General features: G+C 36.4%; 1 protein-coding gene across 7 annotated transcripts in view; it reads right to left on the minus strand.

Moving 5' to 3' along the window:
• The window catches only part of KLC1 (kinesin light chain 1), a 48,680-nt gene that overhangs the window by 16,758 nt on the left and 11,886 nt on the right, over nt 1–20,036 (minus strand). For all 7 annotated transcript variants that reach the window (XM_027637941.1, XM_027637942.1, XM_027637944.1 and 4 more), the window contains exons 2-12: nt 15,127–15,388; nt 11,633–11,863; nt 9,540–9,618; nt 7,421–7,646; nt 6,813–6,900; nt 5,945–6,046; nt 5,128–5,301; nt 4,883–4,982; nt 3,993–4,042; nt 3,834–3,901; nt 2,290–2,398 (exon numbers count right to left, since the gene is read on the minus strand). In XM_027637941.1, the coding sequence (XP_027493742.1) occupies nt 2,290–2,398; nt 3,834–3,901; nt 3,993–4,042; nt 4,883–4,982; nt 5,128–5,301; nt 5,945–6,046; nt 6,813–6,900; nt 7,421–7,646; nt 9,540–9,618; nt 11,633–11,863; nt 15,127–15,387 (1,488 nt within the window). In that variant the 5' untranslated portion in view covers nt 15,388. The remainder of the gene's footprint in view (nt 1–2,289; nt 2,399–3,833; nt 3,902–3,992; nt 4,043–4,882; nt 4,983–5,127; nt 5,302–5,944; nt 6,047–6,812; nt 6,901–7,420; nt 7,647–9,539; nt 9,619–11,632; nt 11,864–15,126; nt 15,389–20,036) is intronic.

Raw genomic sequence — 20,036 nt, forward strand, 5'->3', positions numbered from 1 at the left:
CTTGAGAACATATTCTGCATCTTTTACAGTACAGCATTAGCAGCAAATGCAGCAGGGATCTGTGTGACAAATCCACAACATTGACCACAATGCAGAAAGTGAAAAGGATGTCAAAATTCTTAAAAGTCCATGAATAACAATGAAATTTGTTTTATTGGCATGGAGAAATCAGGTCCTTGGTTCCCATATAGTTTACTCCTAACTGAGGAGTTGAACAGTCCATCCTAATGGAATTCTACACGGAAGCATGAAACCAACACATACTGATGGTGTATTTTCACTTCCCCGTGGGTGCAGGGTGCAGAAAGTGGCTGCTGCTCTCAGACAGCAGAGAAGCAAAGGCTCACAATGGCTTTTGCACCAATCCTTCAGCAGCACAGACCACAAAGTGTGTAAAACAGAGTCTAGGTCTGTTCCAAAGCTATCATCTCTCACTTATCTCACATGTGAAAAAAATAAAATAATGAAAGGTCAGGAAACTGCTCCTTCTCACTTTGTTCAGTTCTGCCATGAAAGACAAAGGACAAAGAACACTACTGGTCTTCAAAAGTCTAGCATAGATATCCCACCCAGCAGCTACAGCAAACAAAACCTGCATGAAGGAGAACAGAGATGTGGAAAACTGATGCTTTTCCACACCTGGGAACAAAGGTACCTCTTTGCTTTTAGCTCAAAAACAGAAATGCATTAACCCTGTTTGTCCTCCTTGAATGACCTAGAATAAAACCATAGTGTTTAAGTGCTGCCAGTAACACAACATTGTTTCCTACATGTCTAAAACTAGTCCTGTGTTTACTGTCTTATATTATGGATTAATGGTATAGGTGGTATATGATGCACAACGAAAATCTGAAGCCTGCTTAATAATAAAGTGGCATCAGCAAGTCACCAGCAGCCTCTAAGGAAAATGGGGACAAGGAAGAGTTTTTGCAGTGGTACCGACAAGCCAGAAGAGAGATGATTAAATAAGGACTCTAAAAAAGAGACTTTCTCCAATAGCAAGAGCCTTAATTCCCAAATAATCAATTCCATGCTTCCCAGTAAAAATTTGATCTTGAAAATCTGGTGGTCTGATTTTTGTTTTGTTTTTTTTTCCTAATATAAAGAAGGAAACAAACATAACAACATGCTAAGTTTGCTTCCAGGCTTCTTAATTACTATTATATTATGCCAATTTATCCTGGTTGTACCTGTTTATGCTAAAAAATTATCTTGTGTAATGGCAATAGTAAAACCAAGAACCAAAGCAAGTTATGTTAAGATGCAGTGCACGTTCATTTCTTATTTTCAAATCATATTTGAATGAGACACTCTGAAAATGGACCTTCAGTAAAAGTATGTGAAAATCATCTTCAGTAAAAGAAAGTATCTGTATCAACTATTCTCCCCCACTCCTTGAATTTTCTTTGCTGAAGAACTTTTCTCCCAGATTTATACTTTCTTCTTACCAGTTTCATTCCAATTCTTTGGCAAACACTCGCAGGTTTTCCATTCTTTTTTATGGAAGAAAGAACTTAGGCCACCTTATATCAAAGGGAGTTGTTGCTGAATTAACTAAAAGAGCATGAGGTTTGCCAGGAACATTTTACTCTCTCCCTTTTCCAGACATCTGTTTCTATATACATCAAACACTGCAGTATCATTCTTTAAAAAACAACTTCAAATCACTATAACCAATAAAAAACCAGTACATTATCAATAAAGATATGGTCCATCACCTAAGTCCATTCACTTCAATTTAGAAATTAAGTTTAGAATTCTACATGGACATATAAGGAAAAAAACCCCCATAACAAAAGACACTTCTGATAAAAATACAAGTCTTATTTGTTATTGTATAAATACTGAAATTAAAATTGAACTTCCATGTTATTTACTTATATTTACTTACTTTGTTTTCCATTTTAACATTGACTGACAACATGTTTTTTTGTCCAGTCTTACACACTTTCATAAAAGACATTGTATCAAATCATCCAAAAAGGAAAGAAAAAACAAAAAGCCAATAAAACCCCAACAAAAACAAACTCTCTTGTACCTTCTAAGAGAAGGGAGAAAGGGTTACTTGAACAGTAGATTTGAGAGCTCAAAGACAGCACAGGACTTCCCCACATTAAAAGCAAGTCCCCGCTTATACTGTAATTTTATCACCACTTCAGTCAGAGGTCAACAGCAGGCACGAGACACTGAATAGCTCCAAGTTTATATATTCTGCAGGTATGACACTGAAGTTGACAATCTGCATGACCACAATGCAGAAACATCATTCAGGTGAATTTTCATACTTGCCTGTTTACGAGATCTCATTGCTGCCTCTTCTAATGTTTCAGCAGCTTCAAATTTGCCCTGTCGTCTGTAAAGTGCCCCAAGGTTCTTTAAAGTAGTTGTTACTGTTGGACTATTTAAAGAAAAAAAAAATAAGAAAAAGACTTGTGTATATACACACACACACAAAAACTCTTCTCAGTTCACTAACAAAAACATAAATTAAGAAAGTATTTATCGTATTTTTTGTAATAATTTATTATCTCTCTTGACATACACTATACTGTACTTCATGTACATGGAATAACCCGCTGATCCCTTTCAAAGTGCATTAACGGCTCACACTGGGATTAGTCAACATCCCTGAAACTAGAGTGCTATGTCCTTGTGTTCCTCAGCTGCATCTCAAGGTGAAAATTTAGCTCTAGAGGAGCTAAATTCCTCAGCTTTATCTCAAGGTGAAAATTTAGCTCTAGAGGAGCGTGTCCAACTGAATAATTGTGAAGCTTCCAGAAAATATGCTTATTCATGCATACAGTGACTATTACTCTAGCATGTGTTAGTCAGAGAAGTAATTAACAGTTTCTTTCACCAGCTTTTATTTAATACCTATTTGCAGTTTCTATGCATTCAAACTGTGCTTGAATAACAAAAGAAAAAAAATTTGCCTGTTCCATTAACAGGTCTCACACTCCAACAAGACATTTTTGTTTCAATGGCACAAAATTAGCTCAGTCACAGTATTGTGTGCAGTTTTGCTCCAGTAACAGCAGAGAAAAGATTTTCTCATGCATTAGAATGAACTAGTACATGAAAAACAAACCAACAAAACACACTGCACCCAGAATTCAGGATGGATAAAAAAAGAGCAGATTTCAGTACAAAGGTTCTGATGCTTGTTAAATAGGAGAATTCAAACACTCAAGAAACCAAAAACCCTCACTGATAATCAGTACTAGTTGCAGGTTTTTTCACAATTGTACCACCTGCACATTAAAAAAATTGCAGTAATGGAACAAAATTAAAGCAAACAAAACATATTTCACCAAGTATAATAAAAGCAGAAGTCCTTATTTCTTTTACTGCACTTTAAAATACGTGTTTTCATTAAAACAACTGTATTCAAGCTTTAGAAACTCAAATAGTGCTTAACTGCGGCAGTTTAACTTTGTTTTCTTGTGCCAGCTAAGTAACTAAAGGCTCAGTTATTTACACAGACTCATTTCTGGCTCTCTTCAGAGGCCTTGATGGGGCAGAGAAGGCACGAAGGCCAACCAGCAGTACAGAAAGAAGGAATGGTGACCTGTGCAGCCACATGAAGGACTGCCAAGAACACAACTGGTGCAATTTTATGCCACTTACTAGATCTAACCAGCCTAGATTAAAAACAACCTCAGGACTTGAAAACTGCCACTGTGTTCCTGAGACCCAGCCTTGAGCGCTGAATTTTTAATACTGTAGTTTTTATAGTCCTAAGCAAACAGCTGGTTTGGTTTAATTTTTAAACATGTTTTAATCTGCGATATTGGGTATTGCTGTGTTGTTTGTCCTGTCAAGAAATTACCCACCTGTCAACTTTGCAAGCTTTGTACCAGCCACCATATTCTCCAAAAGATGTGCCATCTTTTTGCTTCCCCTAGAACGAAAGTATCATTGAAGAAAAATAACTGATTTGCAACTTAAGCAACTAAAAGCTCAAAAAAAAAGATTTACGACAATGGTCTTACTTTGCATTCTTCCCTCTCTTCTGCATGCATCCAGATAGGTTTATTTTCCTCTGGTGAAAGAGAAGAAAATATTTTACAGAACAACAAAACCACAAAGCATTCATTGTTTGATTTCTGAAATGAAGTTGTGAATCAAGGAATTATACTGTTACCTCCACAAAAAAAACTTACTGTCCATACTACAAGCAGCAGATAAATAAAACATGCACCTCTTCTTTTACAGTTTTACAATTCCGTTTTCTTTTCTTATCTGAACTTAGAAACAGTTATTTTTGAGAAGCTTTGAAGTCAATATATACCGCCACCAATTTGTCATGTGCCTAGTTCTGTGCTAGAAAACATGCATTTATTTCTTTTATCATAACAACTGCTCTGACATCTCCTAAGTGGTGCGTATGCTACTGTCATGCAGTGCATTGAAAATTCTCTTCTGCAATTTATAGTTGATAAAATGCATGTGACTTTAATGTACAGTGTAATTCCCAATTTAAAGGTATTTTCCTCACTCTTTAAATGTATAAAAGGATGACTTGCCTTGACAATGTCTTTATTTATATAATTAAAAATCCTGCATTGACGTTTTCCTGTGACTGGAAAGTCACATGTATTTTTCTGTGTCCATAAAAATACCAAAATTGGGTTTGGTTGGGTATAAGATAAAAGGCAACTCATAAATCATAAACTACCAAGTCTACCTCATGTAAGAAAAACTCTGCTTTTGAACAAAAAATTACTGCTGCAGCTAAAAGCTTTCTTATGATGAATGTACTTCAACCCTTCCATGTCCACTTTTAAGTCCACCTAAAGCAGACAACACTTTTAATCAGGGTACTACTGACTTCCTGCAAATTTTATTTCAAAATAACTACACAAATGAAACAGTTTCTTACCATCTACAGAGCCAAACTCCCGTTCATGGGCGCGAGTAAGAATCTCTTTGTATAAAGTTTCCGCTTGTTTAAACTTGCCCTGTTTTAGATAGCAGGATGCCTAAAAACAAAATACACCCCCCCCAAAAGGTATCAGCACACTGCTTGATTTATCTTCATAAATAATAGATATAATACATGGTGAATAAAAGTGCATTTCAATTCATCAGAACATTTTTCTCGTATTTAGTCTAGAAAAGGCCTACCAGATTGTTCTTTGTTTTCGCAACATTTGGGTCATCTGGTCCCAGCTTAGTTTGGTAGATTTCAAGTGCCCTCTGATAGTAGTATTCAACCTCCTCATATTTACCCTGGTTCTGGCATAGTAAAGCCAAATTATTTAATTGTTTGGCAACATCAGGGTGATCTTTCCCCAGGACCTGAAAATTAAATAGACTGTATTAAAACATTCTCTAATCATCATATCGGGGGCCTAGAAATAAATAATTTAGAAATACCCTGTTAGTTTTATTGCTCATCAGTTTCAACAGGAGGATGACAAAAACAAAAGCTGCATTTGAAAAGTATGAAAATTACTGAACTCTATTACAAACTGAGAATGCTGCAGAACAACCCGTAAGAGGAATAAAGTAAGTAGTAAAAATTACTTTAGTAGTAAAGGAGAGTATTATACAAAGCCTGAAGACACAGGCATTCAGTCTCATGGACTAAAATAAATACCCACATTGTCAGAGAACAATCAAAAATTTTAATGGTTTCATTTTTTAATTCCAATGCTCTTGTCAAATCAAAGACTATCTAGCCATCAAATCGGAAAGAAAAAGGTAAAGAAGGTTAATTACAAAATACAGAATTTTGTATATACTCAGAGTGCTCCAACAATTCTGTAGCACTACCCAAATTTCTTACTGTTTTGAATTTCAGACACTGCTAACTACTAGGGCATTGCTAACTCTGTGGTTTATTTGGCAGATCTACCCAAGCAAACACTAAGAAAAAGGGTTGAACTTTGCCCTTTCCCTCAAAACATCCATTCAAAGGTGCTGCATTTGGCACTCATACCTTTTCTCTGATTTCCAGAGCTCGCTTACACAGTGGTTCAGCTTCTTTGTACTTTCCCCGTTTACCATAAAGTACTGCAAGATTGTTTAGAGTTGCTGCCACCTGTCAACAGTTAACAGAATTGTTAATTAAATTAACAGAAATGTTAATTTCACTGAAATTTGCTGATACAAACACCTGAAAAATGAACACATCTGCAAGGCATTGATGTTTTCAAATTTTCCATGCACAGGGTAGATCTCTTGAAATTTGCAAATAAAGAAATAATTATAATTAAAACACATACATACACAACAGAGGAAAGAAAAACCAAAAATCATTACATAAATTTGCTTCATTTTTGGAGATATCACTTAGTGCACACATCTTCCTGACACGTTCTTCTTTTACAAAGGAACCTCTCGCATCAGTACTGTACTCAGAGCTGCCCTGCTTCCCACAGGCTACAAAAAGTGAGTCACATGAATCATACAAAATCATACAAAAAACTTGATTTACATTTCATTTACAAGCAGCAGTAAAACAAATCAGAAGCGCCCCTTCAATCTGACTATAACAGAGTGATTTCAGTAAGCAAATTAAAATCTTTCTTCACAAATTGATTTCCCATAGAAAATCCATGCAATTCAAAAATCAAGTATATGCAAGCCATTCACAGTGAAAAAACAGCACTGAATATAATGCACAAAAGGTAGGATAAATATTTAAGAGAAAACAAAGGATGTCACATCGTGGTCTCCTACCTGAACTGTTTAAAGACAAGCCAGGTCTTAAAAAAAACTTTCCTGTTAAGTTTGATATTAGAATTAGTTGAAAAAAAGTTCAGTGACAAACACAACTAAAATTATGATATTGTGTGTATACAAACCGCTGGATGATCTTTGCCCAAGGTCTTTTCACGGATAGCCAAGGCATCATTCAGGAGATTTGCTGCATCTTTGTATTTGTTCTGGTCTCTGAATTTTTAAAGAGACACAATCAATACTCGTGATTCAGAAGAGAAAGTCATGAAAACTAAACTGACTACACTACTGGCCTAAAGATGCTACAACAAGAGGAGTAACTGAGAATATATTCAGAAATCAGGAAGTAAAAACCTGAAGCCTGTAACCATAAAGTAGTTTGCTGCTTGGGGTCTGTACTGAGCATGTACTATTTCTACACTGCTGTCCAATTTCTAGCTCTAGATTATCTCTAAGTAATCAAGACATGTCCCCTCACACACAAAAAGTAGCAAACCCAGCTTCATTCCCAAAGCCAAGGCACAGGTAAAAATACAGCAAGTTGTTTAAGTATAGGGAGACATGCAAATATTTCAGGACCCTCTTGTGGTTTTAATAATTAAAAAAAAAAAAAAAAGAAAATAAATTTAATGGAAAATAGAATAGTCAAAAAATGCTAATCTGAACATCAAAAGGCTGTAGCCAAATACTAAGTATTTACTAAACTGGTATTTATCTGTGTCAGTATACAAACCTGTACACCAAAGCAAGTATGTTCAACATAGTGGCAACATCAGGATGGTCATGACCCGAAGTCTTCTCCAGATCTTCAAGAGCTTGTTTACAGAGAGGCACAGCAACCTCATATCTCCCTTGGGAAGCATACTGAATAACAAGATTGTGAAGGGTCCGTAATCTTGCTGGAATTTCATAGCCACCTTGTTGGGCAGCAGCTGCTGCACTGCTATGCTGCTGTTGAACTGAAAGAAATCAGCAAGGTTTCAAGTTGATTAAAAGATGACTGTAACTAAAATATCTTACTGCTCAATGACACAGTGAGACTCACTGAATTTTATTTCTTCAATACACAGCATTAGTATCAGAGCATACTTCACAGCAGTCATGCTGTCTTGAACAGTGACAGTGCAAATATGACCATTTTATTCTTCATATTCTTTCCAGTATCATATTAATATTATTTTACAATTCTAAAGGGCCAAATGTAATAAACTAATGGAGAAAGTAGGAAAAACTCAGTTCATCAAACCATTAACAGTTCTCAAGATTGTATGATAATTTTGCACTTACAAATATCAGTGTTTCCCCATGGAAAGGAACACTAACATAGAAAAGATGAACACCTGCAGAAAAGCTCAAATGATTTGTCCTTTTTCCTTGACTCTCCTCTAAATATACAAATTTTTTTTGTTTCCCTTTGTTTGCTATGCCAAGGAGCACTTAAGGTTGGCACATGAAGGACTGAAACACCTTGGATGCCAGAAATAACAACTGCCAGAGAAAAAGGCAATGAGTCATCAAAGCCAACCTTTAGGTTTTACTTACTAACATCAGGCTTTGCCACTTATTTGCTGGGGGGTCTTAACCTTTGGTTGTTGCAACCCACAATCTCCCACTCCCCTGAAAAATCTACTCCTCCTTTTCTCTTCACCTGAGAGATTTTAAGGAGATTTAGAAAATTTCTTCTAACTCATTTTCATTAAATTCCAAGATTCCAGCCAAGAGTCTGATTTTCTCCTCTCCTTTCTAATACACAAGAAACACTCTCATGACAAGTGGGAGCCTTTTTATGTCAGTGGAATCACACAATTCCAAGCCTATGCCCACAGTTGCTGCCTGCCAAAGCACCAAAGCATTCCAGCATTTTTCTGGGAGGTCAGAGAGTTAACATGTCACCTTTGCCTTTTGTAAAGCAAAATAAGGGACATGACTATGCAGGTATATGGACAGTTTTGCTATTCACCTTTTCTACCACAAAATTCTAGGGAAGGATGAGCTAAGGAAGGAGGTCATGATCAACACTAACCTATTGTAAACTCTCCAAGCCTTCCTTTCATTGCTGGCTATGGACAGCATTACCACGTTATCAAAAATGCAGAGTGCCTTGTGTGCATGCCCATAAAGGAAATTTGAAACTGTGGATTGCAAAGGTGGGTCACTTCAGACATTTTTCCTGGACATTCACTTCAGACATTTGTCTACTAAGAACCATTCTGCTCCTAGCACACTGCACAGGCACTACAATATCAATACCTTATATAATACCAGCTTTACACCCACACAAAAAGCACATTTTACTAAGCAAGGCTTATCTGCTAATAGCTTTTTTCAATCCCACTACCAAACCTCTACCTCAAACTCCACTGCATATTCCTCAGCCCCTCTGACCCCAAGACAAACAATACTTCCAGAATGCGTAGTAAAACTAAGGCAGACAATCTCAGCAAAGGACAAAAGACTATATGAAAAAGACTTCATACAGAAACCTGCCATAAAACTCTGAGATCATTAAAAAGGTCATTAACAGAATTCACGGAATTTGGTCACAATCCACCTCAGTCACTTGGAACTAAAGTTTTCCATTCTGAGGCCCACAGGAAAGATTGTGGGAGGAATTTTGAAACTAAGTCACTCTAAAGATCTTTACAATAGCTGCTAAACTCTCTTTAAAAAACTAGGCTCCAGTTCTGTACACATCAATGTATATAACATGTATCAATGACTTATTTCAGGAGAGGCATTCATCACTCTAGCTGTGTCCAGAGGATCCCAAGCATGGATTCATTTTTGTAAAGAGCATCTTTATATTCTGCATTGCAGAAATATACCAACATTGTAATCTGAGGTGCACTTACTTCCTTGTCCTTGATCATCCTCATCATTGGGAAACAAGTCATCCAAAGGCTCTTTGGTGGAATCCGTATCTTTATCCTCCTATAGAACAACCACAAACCCAAGAAATTAAATTTAAGGCATAAAAGGACAAGCCATTTAATCAGCAATGTTAAAGGAAAACCCCACATTCAGAACTTCAGAATTGACAAGAATAACATTTCTCACAGTTTTAGAAAGGTCTTACATTCAAATGTATTTACACACCCTGTCCCAAAACAATACAGGACACCTTCAGAAGAGCCAGGAATAGAAATCAGGCCTCCTAAATTTCAATCTCAATTTCAGCACACAAGAACACATTTGCTATTCTCACAGAGGCATCAGGTCTAATGAAAGTACCCAGTGAAGAGTAAACACTGCTGAATACAGAATTGACCATGGTACTTTTTTTAGTCATAGAGAGCAGTTACAGAGGAGCAAGGGAGAGGATTAAGGAGACCTCAATATCTGAGTACTCAGCTTCCATACAAATAACTGATTTTGCAATTGTGATCTCTAAGTTCAAAAACTTAAAAAACCCAATTGGAAGGAAGTTCATTTCCAATAGTCTCCATCTGGAATCATATTAATTTCTGCACAATCCATCAGTATATATTGACTTTAAACATCCAAATGTATTTTACATCATTCCAAATGTACAACAGAGAAACAGATCACCCCTCAATTCCATTTCTTAAATGTGGACTCTACATAATACAAATAGTTGAAGTTCTCAGAAATGTTAAGCTCAGTAAGGAGAAGACCCAAGAGCAGAACACAGTCCTATTTTTCTGGCTCTCCATCCAACACCTTTTTCCACAGAGGAGGAAAAGCCAACTGCTGCTGTTGGCATCCAAATTCAATGGTAGTAAAGTAGGTGCACTGCAAAAATAGCAAATTGATGGGACTACATCTCAGACGGGAAGTTCATAATTTTAAGTGTGCAGATTCCAACCTCATCCTGAGTCTACAGAACTGACTATTTCAAAGGCTAACAGCAGACACTGTCCATATGGTTAGTGATGATAAAGATGCTTTGCTTACTCTGACTCTATTTGCCAATTAAACTTCAAATAATGGTGCTATTTAGGCCATCTGCAGATTACAGTTTGACAGTTAGCACATCAAAATCCCAATATTCCCTCCTCCTGCCACTTTTCTGAACAAGTGTCTCGGGCAGTATTCAGCTACAAACACCAAACCACGAAACTGAACTGCAAAGTTCCGCCTGCAACCGACCAAAACAACTCTCACTCCTCACAATACGTTAGAAAGGATTAGTCAAGCAGCCAGTTAAGCATGACTGAACCGCATATATTTTTAACCATTATGTTGCTGAAATAATTAGTTATGAAAAACTGTTCCTTCCAAAGCACAGCTGAGAAGGTCCGAACACAAAAAATGAAATCTTCCTCTACAGTGTGATCTAACTGAAGGAAACAAAACAAAAATATTTTTAAAAGGGCAAATCAATCAGATTTTTTTTTTAAAGTAATAAGTTATTTCTGTAAATTAAAGTTGCATCCAATTTCTCTCTGAATCTACGGATATGTAACACAATGGGCTTGAAAATGTGTAGATGATCACAATGTCTGACAGGAGGACCTGAAAGGACTACTCTAGTGTAAATTCTCAACAGATACAAAAGCTACACACTGATTTCACTAGATGAAAATTAAGTATTTTTCCTGCAGTCAAAATAAGCCAAGTCCCCAAGTTACTTAGGATCTCTCACAGCTTACATTCCCCACTTATTTCACCTGCTGAATTTATAGAAGTGAGATTTTGGGTTGGTTCAGTTCTTCATACTTTTTAAGCTTACATGATAGTAAATGAGTATTTATGGATTTTGATCCTCGTATTTTATTATCTACAGACAGTAAAATATATACTCTCTTAAAACTTAAAAGAATGAACTCAGAATCATTCTGCAAACTATGTGACACTGGTACAAAGTAAGAATTTTAATGACAAGTTTATGTTGAAGGCAAAATGTATCTGTTATTTCTTGCTAAATAGGCAGATTACAACACATATGTAAATGTAAGGTGCTTTTTACTACACAGTTACTTACTGATGGTGAAATGTCATCGTCATATTTTTTTAATTGATTCATGAATTCTAGATGTTTCTTTTCTTCCTCCAGCTGAGCCACAGACTGCTCACTTTTCTGTAGTTTCTGCTGTGTATTGGCTAGTTCATCCCGTAGCCACTGATTTTCCTGGCACAGCCGGCGAACCTGAGCACGCAGTTTCTGCTTCTCTGATTCCACTGCATTTAAGTGATTTGACAAGGCCATCATTACCTAAAAAGCAGAAGGTGTCACATGACTTACTTCCCCTAGAATCCAGTCCTATATTTAACATAAAAGCCTTTTATTATTTAAACCTGACAGCTGTGAAATCTTGGTAAACATTCACATTTCTCTCCTTTACAGATCTGTTCTCACTGTTCCTTGAAATTCTTTTACCAGCTAAAATCACAGAATAGTTTGGGTTGGGAAGGACTTTAAAGTTCACCTAATTCCAATCCCCCACCACGGGCAGGGACACCTTCCACTAGACCAGGCTGATCAAACCTGGCCTTCAACACTTCCAAGAATGCAGTACCCACAACTTCTCTAGGCAAGCTGTTCCAGTGTCTCACCATCCTCACAGGGAAGAATTTCTTCCTTACATCCAATCTAAACCTACTCTCTCTCAGTTTGAAGCCATTAATGCATGTCCCATCACTACATGCCCTTGTAATATTCCCTCTCCATCTCTTTTCTAGCCCGTTTAGGTGCAGGAAGTGGCTGTAAGGTCTCCTCAGAGCCTTCTCTTCTCCAGGCTGAACCATCCCAGCTCTCTCAGCCTGTCTCCACAGCAGAGGTCCTCCAGCCCTCTGAGTATCTTCATGGCCTCCTCTGGATTTGTACCAACAGGTCCATGTCCTTCCTATGTTGGGGGTCCCAACGTAGAGGAACTTCTTATTAATGACTGTTTTCTATGATGCTATCAGAAGTTTAAATTGTTTTAGAATTCCCTGAAAATTAAATATAATCTTAAAATATATGAAAAATTTGAACTAGATTAATGAACTGGAACTAATGAACTACTTGTTCTACTAACATGAAATGGAGCACTTTTAACTTCAAGGATCACAAAAATAACCTAAGAACTAACACGGAGTCCTAATTTAGCAGCTTCCAGACAGAGGAGGATTCGTTTGCTTCCAGTTCATAAGGATGAACACCTCAGCATAACGATGATACTTCAAAGGGACAGTTACACTACTGAGCTCTAAATGTGCCACTGATCACACAATATATATAAGCACTTTATATTACTTATAAGCTTGAGAGTGCACACATTCAAACCCAGTCATATCAAGGACAAAAACAGAACAGCCATAAAAGCAGTCTGCTTGGATTGGGTTTTTTTGCTAAGCAAAGTTAAATGAAAAAGGAGCTTATTAAATGAAAGCCAAACAGTAGCAGCAGAAGATATTCTCCTTCAGTGTTTATGCAATCTCCCACTGACATGCAGAACAGCTCCCAGGAAGCACAACTTGTAAGAGTGGACCACTGGTGAGAATACAAATCTTTTAGATCAGTTTGTTGTCCCCAAGTTACTAGTATTTCATCTCCTCAATTCCATACTTTTTTTAAACCAAAGTTACCTTTAAGTGGTTTTAAACTAAGTATTTAATGTGAAACAGATGGTGTCCTAAGCTGAAATTTCAGGTGTCAAAAAATTCATCAAGCCTTTACAAACAACTTTTTCCTATAAAGGTAAGAAAAACTCCAGGTATAATTTCCAAATTAGTCCAAATCTCCAGACTTCAGCACCCACCTATTTACATATTAAATACCCAGCATTTTAAATTACCTGGTCTATTCAAACAGTGGTATTTGTAACATCAGAAAGTACATTTAGGAAAGTTGTGGTAATAAGGTCAACATATTCAAACATCTAAAAAGCTACAATGACAAACTAAAATCTTTTGTAATCTTGCTCTCTAGAATTAACTGAAAAGAAAGTCTGATCACTTCTTCAGCAAAGCTAGTTTCATTTTCATGGAAATAACACTTATGTCACCAGACCTACATGAATATCACAAAAAAATCTATAAAGTATTTCCATTTCTCAATTTAAATAAACAACAACAACAAATTACTACATTGTTACAACTCAAAGCTGCAGGAAGAGTAGCCTTATCACGTCTGAGAGTAGTAGTTTGAAGTGTAATTGGTTTCCTAAAAAAGGCAGCAAATGAAGACTTCCTGGCTCCTCAGTACCACAGTTCACAAAGTACCAGGTGAAGCAAACAAGGCAGGAACATCTGCAACTGAGGCTGCTGAATGTGACAGAGCCAAGAATGAGATCCAGCTTTTCAGAGTCTCAATACCCCGCCAAAATTAGGAGAGAGAAGTTTTTAATTCACTCACAGATCTTCTACAAACAACCATTAAAGGTAACTCGACTATTGCAATTTTATTCCATGTATCTTCTAGTATTTCCTCCCAATACAAGGGATCACAGCTTGTATAACATAATAAGGCCTGACAGTCTGTACCATAATGTCCAGGGCTTCTAAGTTCCCATGTCTGGTAACCCATATTTCATTCTCTCAGTATCAATTCACCACGATCCAATGCACACAGCTTCCAGATCACCAAGCAATAATAGCTCAATCCAGATGAGAAGTCTGTGCACAGTTATAGACCAATATAAAGCCTATGTTCTATATTAATATAGCCTATTAGTATTCTCTATTAATATAGAACCAACTCATTGGCATTTTCAATTCATTTGTGAGCACTCTGCCATTTTACACTGGTGACTGTCACATTACATCGTTTCAGGTTTTTGATCTAGTACAAAATACCCTAAAGTTGTACTGTAAACATAGTCCTGACAGCCCAACTAAACATGCATCTTTTCACTCATCTTCTGCACAAGATACCTTCCTTGACTAGGAGAGTTCCCCGAAATTAGCTCAGAGTCCTTTCTCTAATGCACCAAGGAAAGCTGTTCAGATTCTGCACTCAATTCTTAACTTTTGAAATGTTTTAGATTAAATTCTGGTTTAGTAAAATTTTAATAAGTATTAGAGATTCTTAAGCTCTAGGAGCAGCATGAGTTACTATAAGGAATCTCAGAATCAAGGGAATATAAACACAGAATTTAAGGTTGTGTCAGAGCTCAAAGGCTGGAGCAAATTCATTTATGTGTGTGGTAGTACGTGTGAGACCTTCCTATGCAATAATTTAGAGTTAACACGTCACTGCTCAGTTCTTGAGCTGCTCGAACATTACCTGCCTAATGCTATGGAAAAGTCCAAACAGAAAATATAACTGTCTCACTGACATATAGAGGAGCTCAGTTAAGAGATTCAGTGCTTTAACACTGAATGCACAATTAGTTCAGTAACACGGCAAGACAAACAGCAAGTACCTCTATTAATTAGAGCAGTCTTCCTTAACATACAAGAAAAATGTAAATGTCCCAGCACATTTACTAATACCCAGTAAGGCAAATGCAAATCCTCAGAGTCTGAAAAGCTCTATTTTTACTGCAATTTTACCTGTGCTTCACTAAGGCCAAGCTCCAGCATTTCCAGTGACTTTCGAATCATGTTTGATTTTTCTTCAACCAGATTAGTTTCATCATCTTTCTTCAAACATTTCAGTGTTTCAAGTAAGCTCTGTAAAATTGAATTGTGTTCATTCTTCAGTGCCTCTAGTCCATTGATCACTTGCTTAGTTTTGGCAATGATTTCATCTTGAGTAAGCTTCTCCAACTTCTCTTCCTTTAAATACACCATTGTGGACATGTTTTCATACATTCTGAAATGGAAGAGTACACTTGTTAATACAAAAGTAAAAATAAAACAAGTAATTCTCTCTAAATGAATGAAGTTTTCTTTTAAGAAGTCATTTAAACATACAAATTTGAAATGTATATTCGGAATGCAATTATATTTGTACACAACTTTTACGATGTTTTAAGTTCTGGGTTTGAACAGTGTTTCAAGTTTTCCAGTTTCTACTTCCAAACTTAATATTAACACTCATTCATGAATCGGACAACACCACATAATAAAATACAGACTACAGCATGGCAGAAGAATTTCTAAGGAGCACTGAAGAACAGGGCTGCACCTCCAGGATTCTGGTTTGGGCAAAAACTGGTACTAAAGTAGCTGGTGTATAAAATAGACACTATAATAAATATAGCTATTTGCAGGTGCTGCTGATCTAGAACTCTAAAAATAACCACAAAATAGAGCTTGAAGAATTTGAAGAAATACCATCCAGCCTTCTAAAAGGGTTGATCAATCAATTATTAGAAAAAAGTCATCCTTTTCCAGCAAAAAGAAAACACAATCTTCATCCTTTCCCAAGGCTACGAAAACTGTTATGACTACATATTTTCCCTCCAAGACTATTTTACATTCATTATTGTAACTCTACAGCTACACATAGACATTCAATTGCCTACAGGTCTAGATGCAGCTGTTTTGATCAAGATGCAACAGCTGTCTCATGCTGGAAAAAGCAGTTTGTGTAACACAACCCTTGCAAGAAGCATTTCACTGGTGCTATTTTGTCAGTATCTTGTGCCCTACATTAAGGATAGCAAATTTCCGAATGTTTGTCAACATCTCTAGGAAATGCAAATGAAGATCCAAAAAAGTTTAGAAACTCAGGAAACTTATCACAGGTGCTGTTACTGAAGTGACAAACAGGTTTATGCTAATAATTTGACCTTTTTTTAAATGTCACCAGAAAAATGTTCGATAATGAAAATAATGAGAACTGAGAAATTACTCCTTTACACTTAATATATTTATATCTCTGAGTGAACCAGGAAGTATAAATTACAATAAAATAAGAAAGATTTTTCAAGAGCAATAAATTATCACATCTATGTAAAGACACTTGGGGAAACATTGATAAACTAACATTTAATATTAATTAAACTGTATTAAAACAGAAACAAGTGTAGTTTTAGAAGAAAAAAAATTACATCCACTTAAATATTGAATTAAAACTGCTATAACGAACATGCAATATGCACATCATGACAACAGCCAGAAGATGTGCTCTTATGCACTTGTATTACATTAAAAATAAAAGACTGTTCCTTCTGTTTATATGTACTCAAACTACCCTCTCTGCTATGATCTCCTGCAATGAAACACCCAAAAGGCACAGATCCATTCATTACAAAAAAAAAAAGCTGTACACGACACTGGTTTATTTTGTAATAATCAACTGTCTCAAAACACAGTTACTTTGGGGAAGCAGTGAATTTAGTTTTACCCCAGTTCAATACAAGAACTTCATATTCACATATGGAGCATATAAATCTGTATAAAACAGCAAATCTAGCATGACATAAGAAATTAACTCATGAAAACCTGATGAGGAGAAGGATTTTTACACATTTCCCAATGAACACTGATAAATTAGCACCCACTCCCTGTTACACAAAACTCAGAAACTCACACCAAGAAGTACATCAGGCCTTGCAATGGCCATGTCTTCATAAAAAAAGAATGAAGTAGCTTGGAAAGTAAGCACCTGTGTGACATACAAAATCCAGCCTAAACACACATCTGTGTGCACAGTTACAGCTAAGCTGTGAAACCACGACGCTGATTTGTTACCGTAAGGAAAAAAAGGTTGTCAGATCAGGTCCACAGCCCTGGCTAAATACAGTGAAGTGGCAATTAAGGATGGCTAAGCCAGCACAGCAGCTTTTGAAGAGAGGAAAAGCAGGTTCAAACCCAATGGGGCAAAAACATACTTAAAAGCATCCCAGCAGCAGATCTGCTTTACTAATACATGCTGTCTAAATCCGGTGTGCCAGATTTTTTAGCCACCTCATTCCAAACCAAATGCAGCTAAAAGCTTCCACTGCCTCAGCAAACCATGCTGTAGCTGGAGTCAAGCCAAAAGCTGCATCAAGACACAGACTGACCTGACGGTCCATGCAGCCTGGAGAACAATTCTCAAGTGTCCTGTGGTTAGAACTGTTACAATCCCAATCTCTCCTGCTCACACGAATACAACTTCTGGCATAGGTTTTGTAAGGTGTCTGTTTAAATGACCTCTGCATAAACCACTATAGAAAATTTGGACAATGCTGTTCAGCGTTTCATAGATTGTGTTTGGGAGAATAATTTAGAAAATAGGAGAATAACAAATGTGTAATTTGTCATGCTATCAGATCTGATTCTTTGTAGGAGTAAAATGAATAAATATCCTTTAAGAGTAGTGTGAAGGTGTGATGCTATTTCCATTATTTTTTAATATATTTTACAAAAGACAATTCCCTATTTATCAAGCAACATATGTTAATACATAATCATACTATTAGATTTGCATACCCCAAGGCAGCAAACCCCACAGAGGAAGCCAACAAATTTAATGTATACAGAGGATGTATACAGAGGAAAAGAGACAAAATGTACCCTGCCTTCCTATTGTCACTTTTCAAAAAATGTTAACTCCTTCTTCCTATACTTTTTCCCTAGAGAAGAAAAAGGGCACAGGCAAAGGCTTCTTAAGCTCCTGTCAGTTTTATCCTGACACTGAAAATTTTACCTAAAACAGGAATTATAGATTAAAACACTATTTTATAACTCAGTGTACAATTGAAAGCAAAACAAAGAATTAAGATGCAGAAAAGTTTATTTGGAAAACATAATTTTGGATGAGAAAAAAAATGTAATGTAGCCAGAGTTACAAACTCACCTGCAGGCTTTAAGAAATTTACGTTTCTTATTAAGTATTGTGCCCACATAAATCTTGAGTTATTACTCTCCTTGTTTGTTTTTGACAATATAGACTTTACTGAAGTACAAAAGCAACTCAGTGCTTTCCAACACTTTTTTTAAAAAAATCAAGCAACCTTCTTAAACCACATAAAAATTAAATAACTTTGACAGATCAACATAAAAAGCCCTGCAATGAGACCTACTAAAGAGGTTTCCACAAAACTTTGCAACATAAACTCAAATCAAAGAAATGGATTGAGAATAGCGAGAATATGAACCAAAGAAAGCATAAAGGAAGCAGAGCCAAGCCTCCTGTATTTCAGTCCTGTAACCACTGGGATAATCCCATCATATACAAACGACTTAAGTGGCTGTTATCTTTAATCAGTTTAAGTATTTTGTTATTCATAAAACTTTCAAAACAACTGCACTAGTAATGCTGACATCACAATTTGTGCCTAAATTCTCCTACAGACATACACACATCACAACTAGCTACTTAAGCTCTTCAACTCATATTTAAGGATCTCTTAAACATAAATAGCTTTTCCTACTCAGCTACTTTTAAGGAAGTGTCATTTTCCTGCAGATCACCTCAAAATATTCTTGAGCCAAAACACAAACATATGAATCCCTCTTTGCGTAGGAAAACCTATCAAGGAAGAATTTTATTCTAAAAAACCTACTAGATTTTTTTTCCTTGACTAAAGATTAGCACAGATCCGAAAGAAAAATAAACAAAACCATACCAGTTTGGGTTTTTTTCCTTGTGATGAATCCCTAAGGATTCCCTCTCTCTGTATTGATATTTTCATTATTTAATAGGTTTCAAGTACTAAAAGCTTGGGAGATAAATTTTTAATGTATCTAGTGTCTGATCATTATTGCTTCAAAACACAATTAAAAACAAATAAATTTCAAAACCCCCGAAGTCTAAACTGCTGTGTCAAGCCAAATTCTCCCTTGACTTTATCCTCTGAATATACAGCTGGCAAGCAGCATAGCTGAAAATTACAGAATAATGTGTTTGCATAAAAGAAAATCATCTTCCTAACAGTAAAAGCTGCCACAAGACTGTCTCAAGCCATACCAGTCATCTATGTGCACTGCAAATTCCACACAGTTACAGTATATACTGATTTGAGCTTTTTGTATCTCTAGTATGTACCTATCAGGTCTCTGTTTTGTAACAATAATCAGTCTTTTCAGGGCTTTTAACCCTAATTTTACTCTTAGTTCCCCCTTAATTAAATGGCAAGGCTCAGGATCCTACATCTGCCATGTGCTTGCTTCAATTCTGTATGAGCTGCAAATTACACATCATTAATTCCCTGCTCAGACCAAGAACAAGTCTCATTACATCATGGAATGCACCATCTTCAAATACTACAGAGCTGCTTTAACTGCTAATCTTCATAATGTGGAAAACTGCCTTCTCAAACAATCCTCAAAACATCATAGGCCTTGCAAGCACAAAAAGAAAATCACCAACAAAGGCAAGAGATGAAAAACAGTCTGTGGAGGGACTGAGTCGTGTGTCAAACACTGCATTAACTGCACTCTTCCCTAAAGCAACTCAGCCAAACGTAGAAACGACAAGGATGAATCACCCACGGATGCCTTTCATACATTTAGAAAAGTATTTGTCAAATGACTCGGATAACAAACACTCTGGTTTGAATATATTTGTTATCATTTACAGTCAGAAA

This window comes from Corapipo altera, unplaced genomic scaffold (genome assembly GCF_003945725.1).
Source record: "Corapipo altera isolate COAL_440 unplaced genomic scaffold, ASM394572v1 23, whole genome shotgun sequence".
Lineage (NCBI taxonomy): Eukaryota > Metazoa > Chordata > Aves > Passeriformes > Pipridae > Corapipo > Corapipo altera.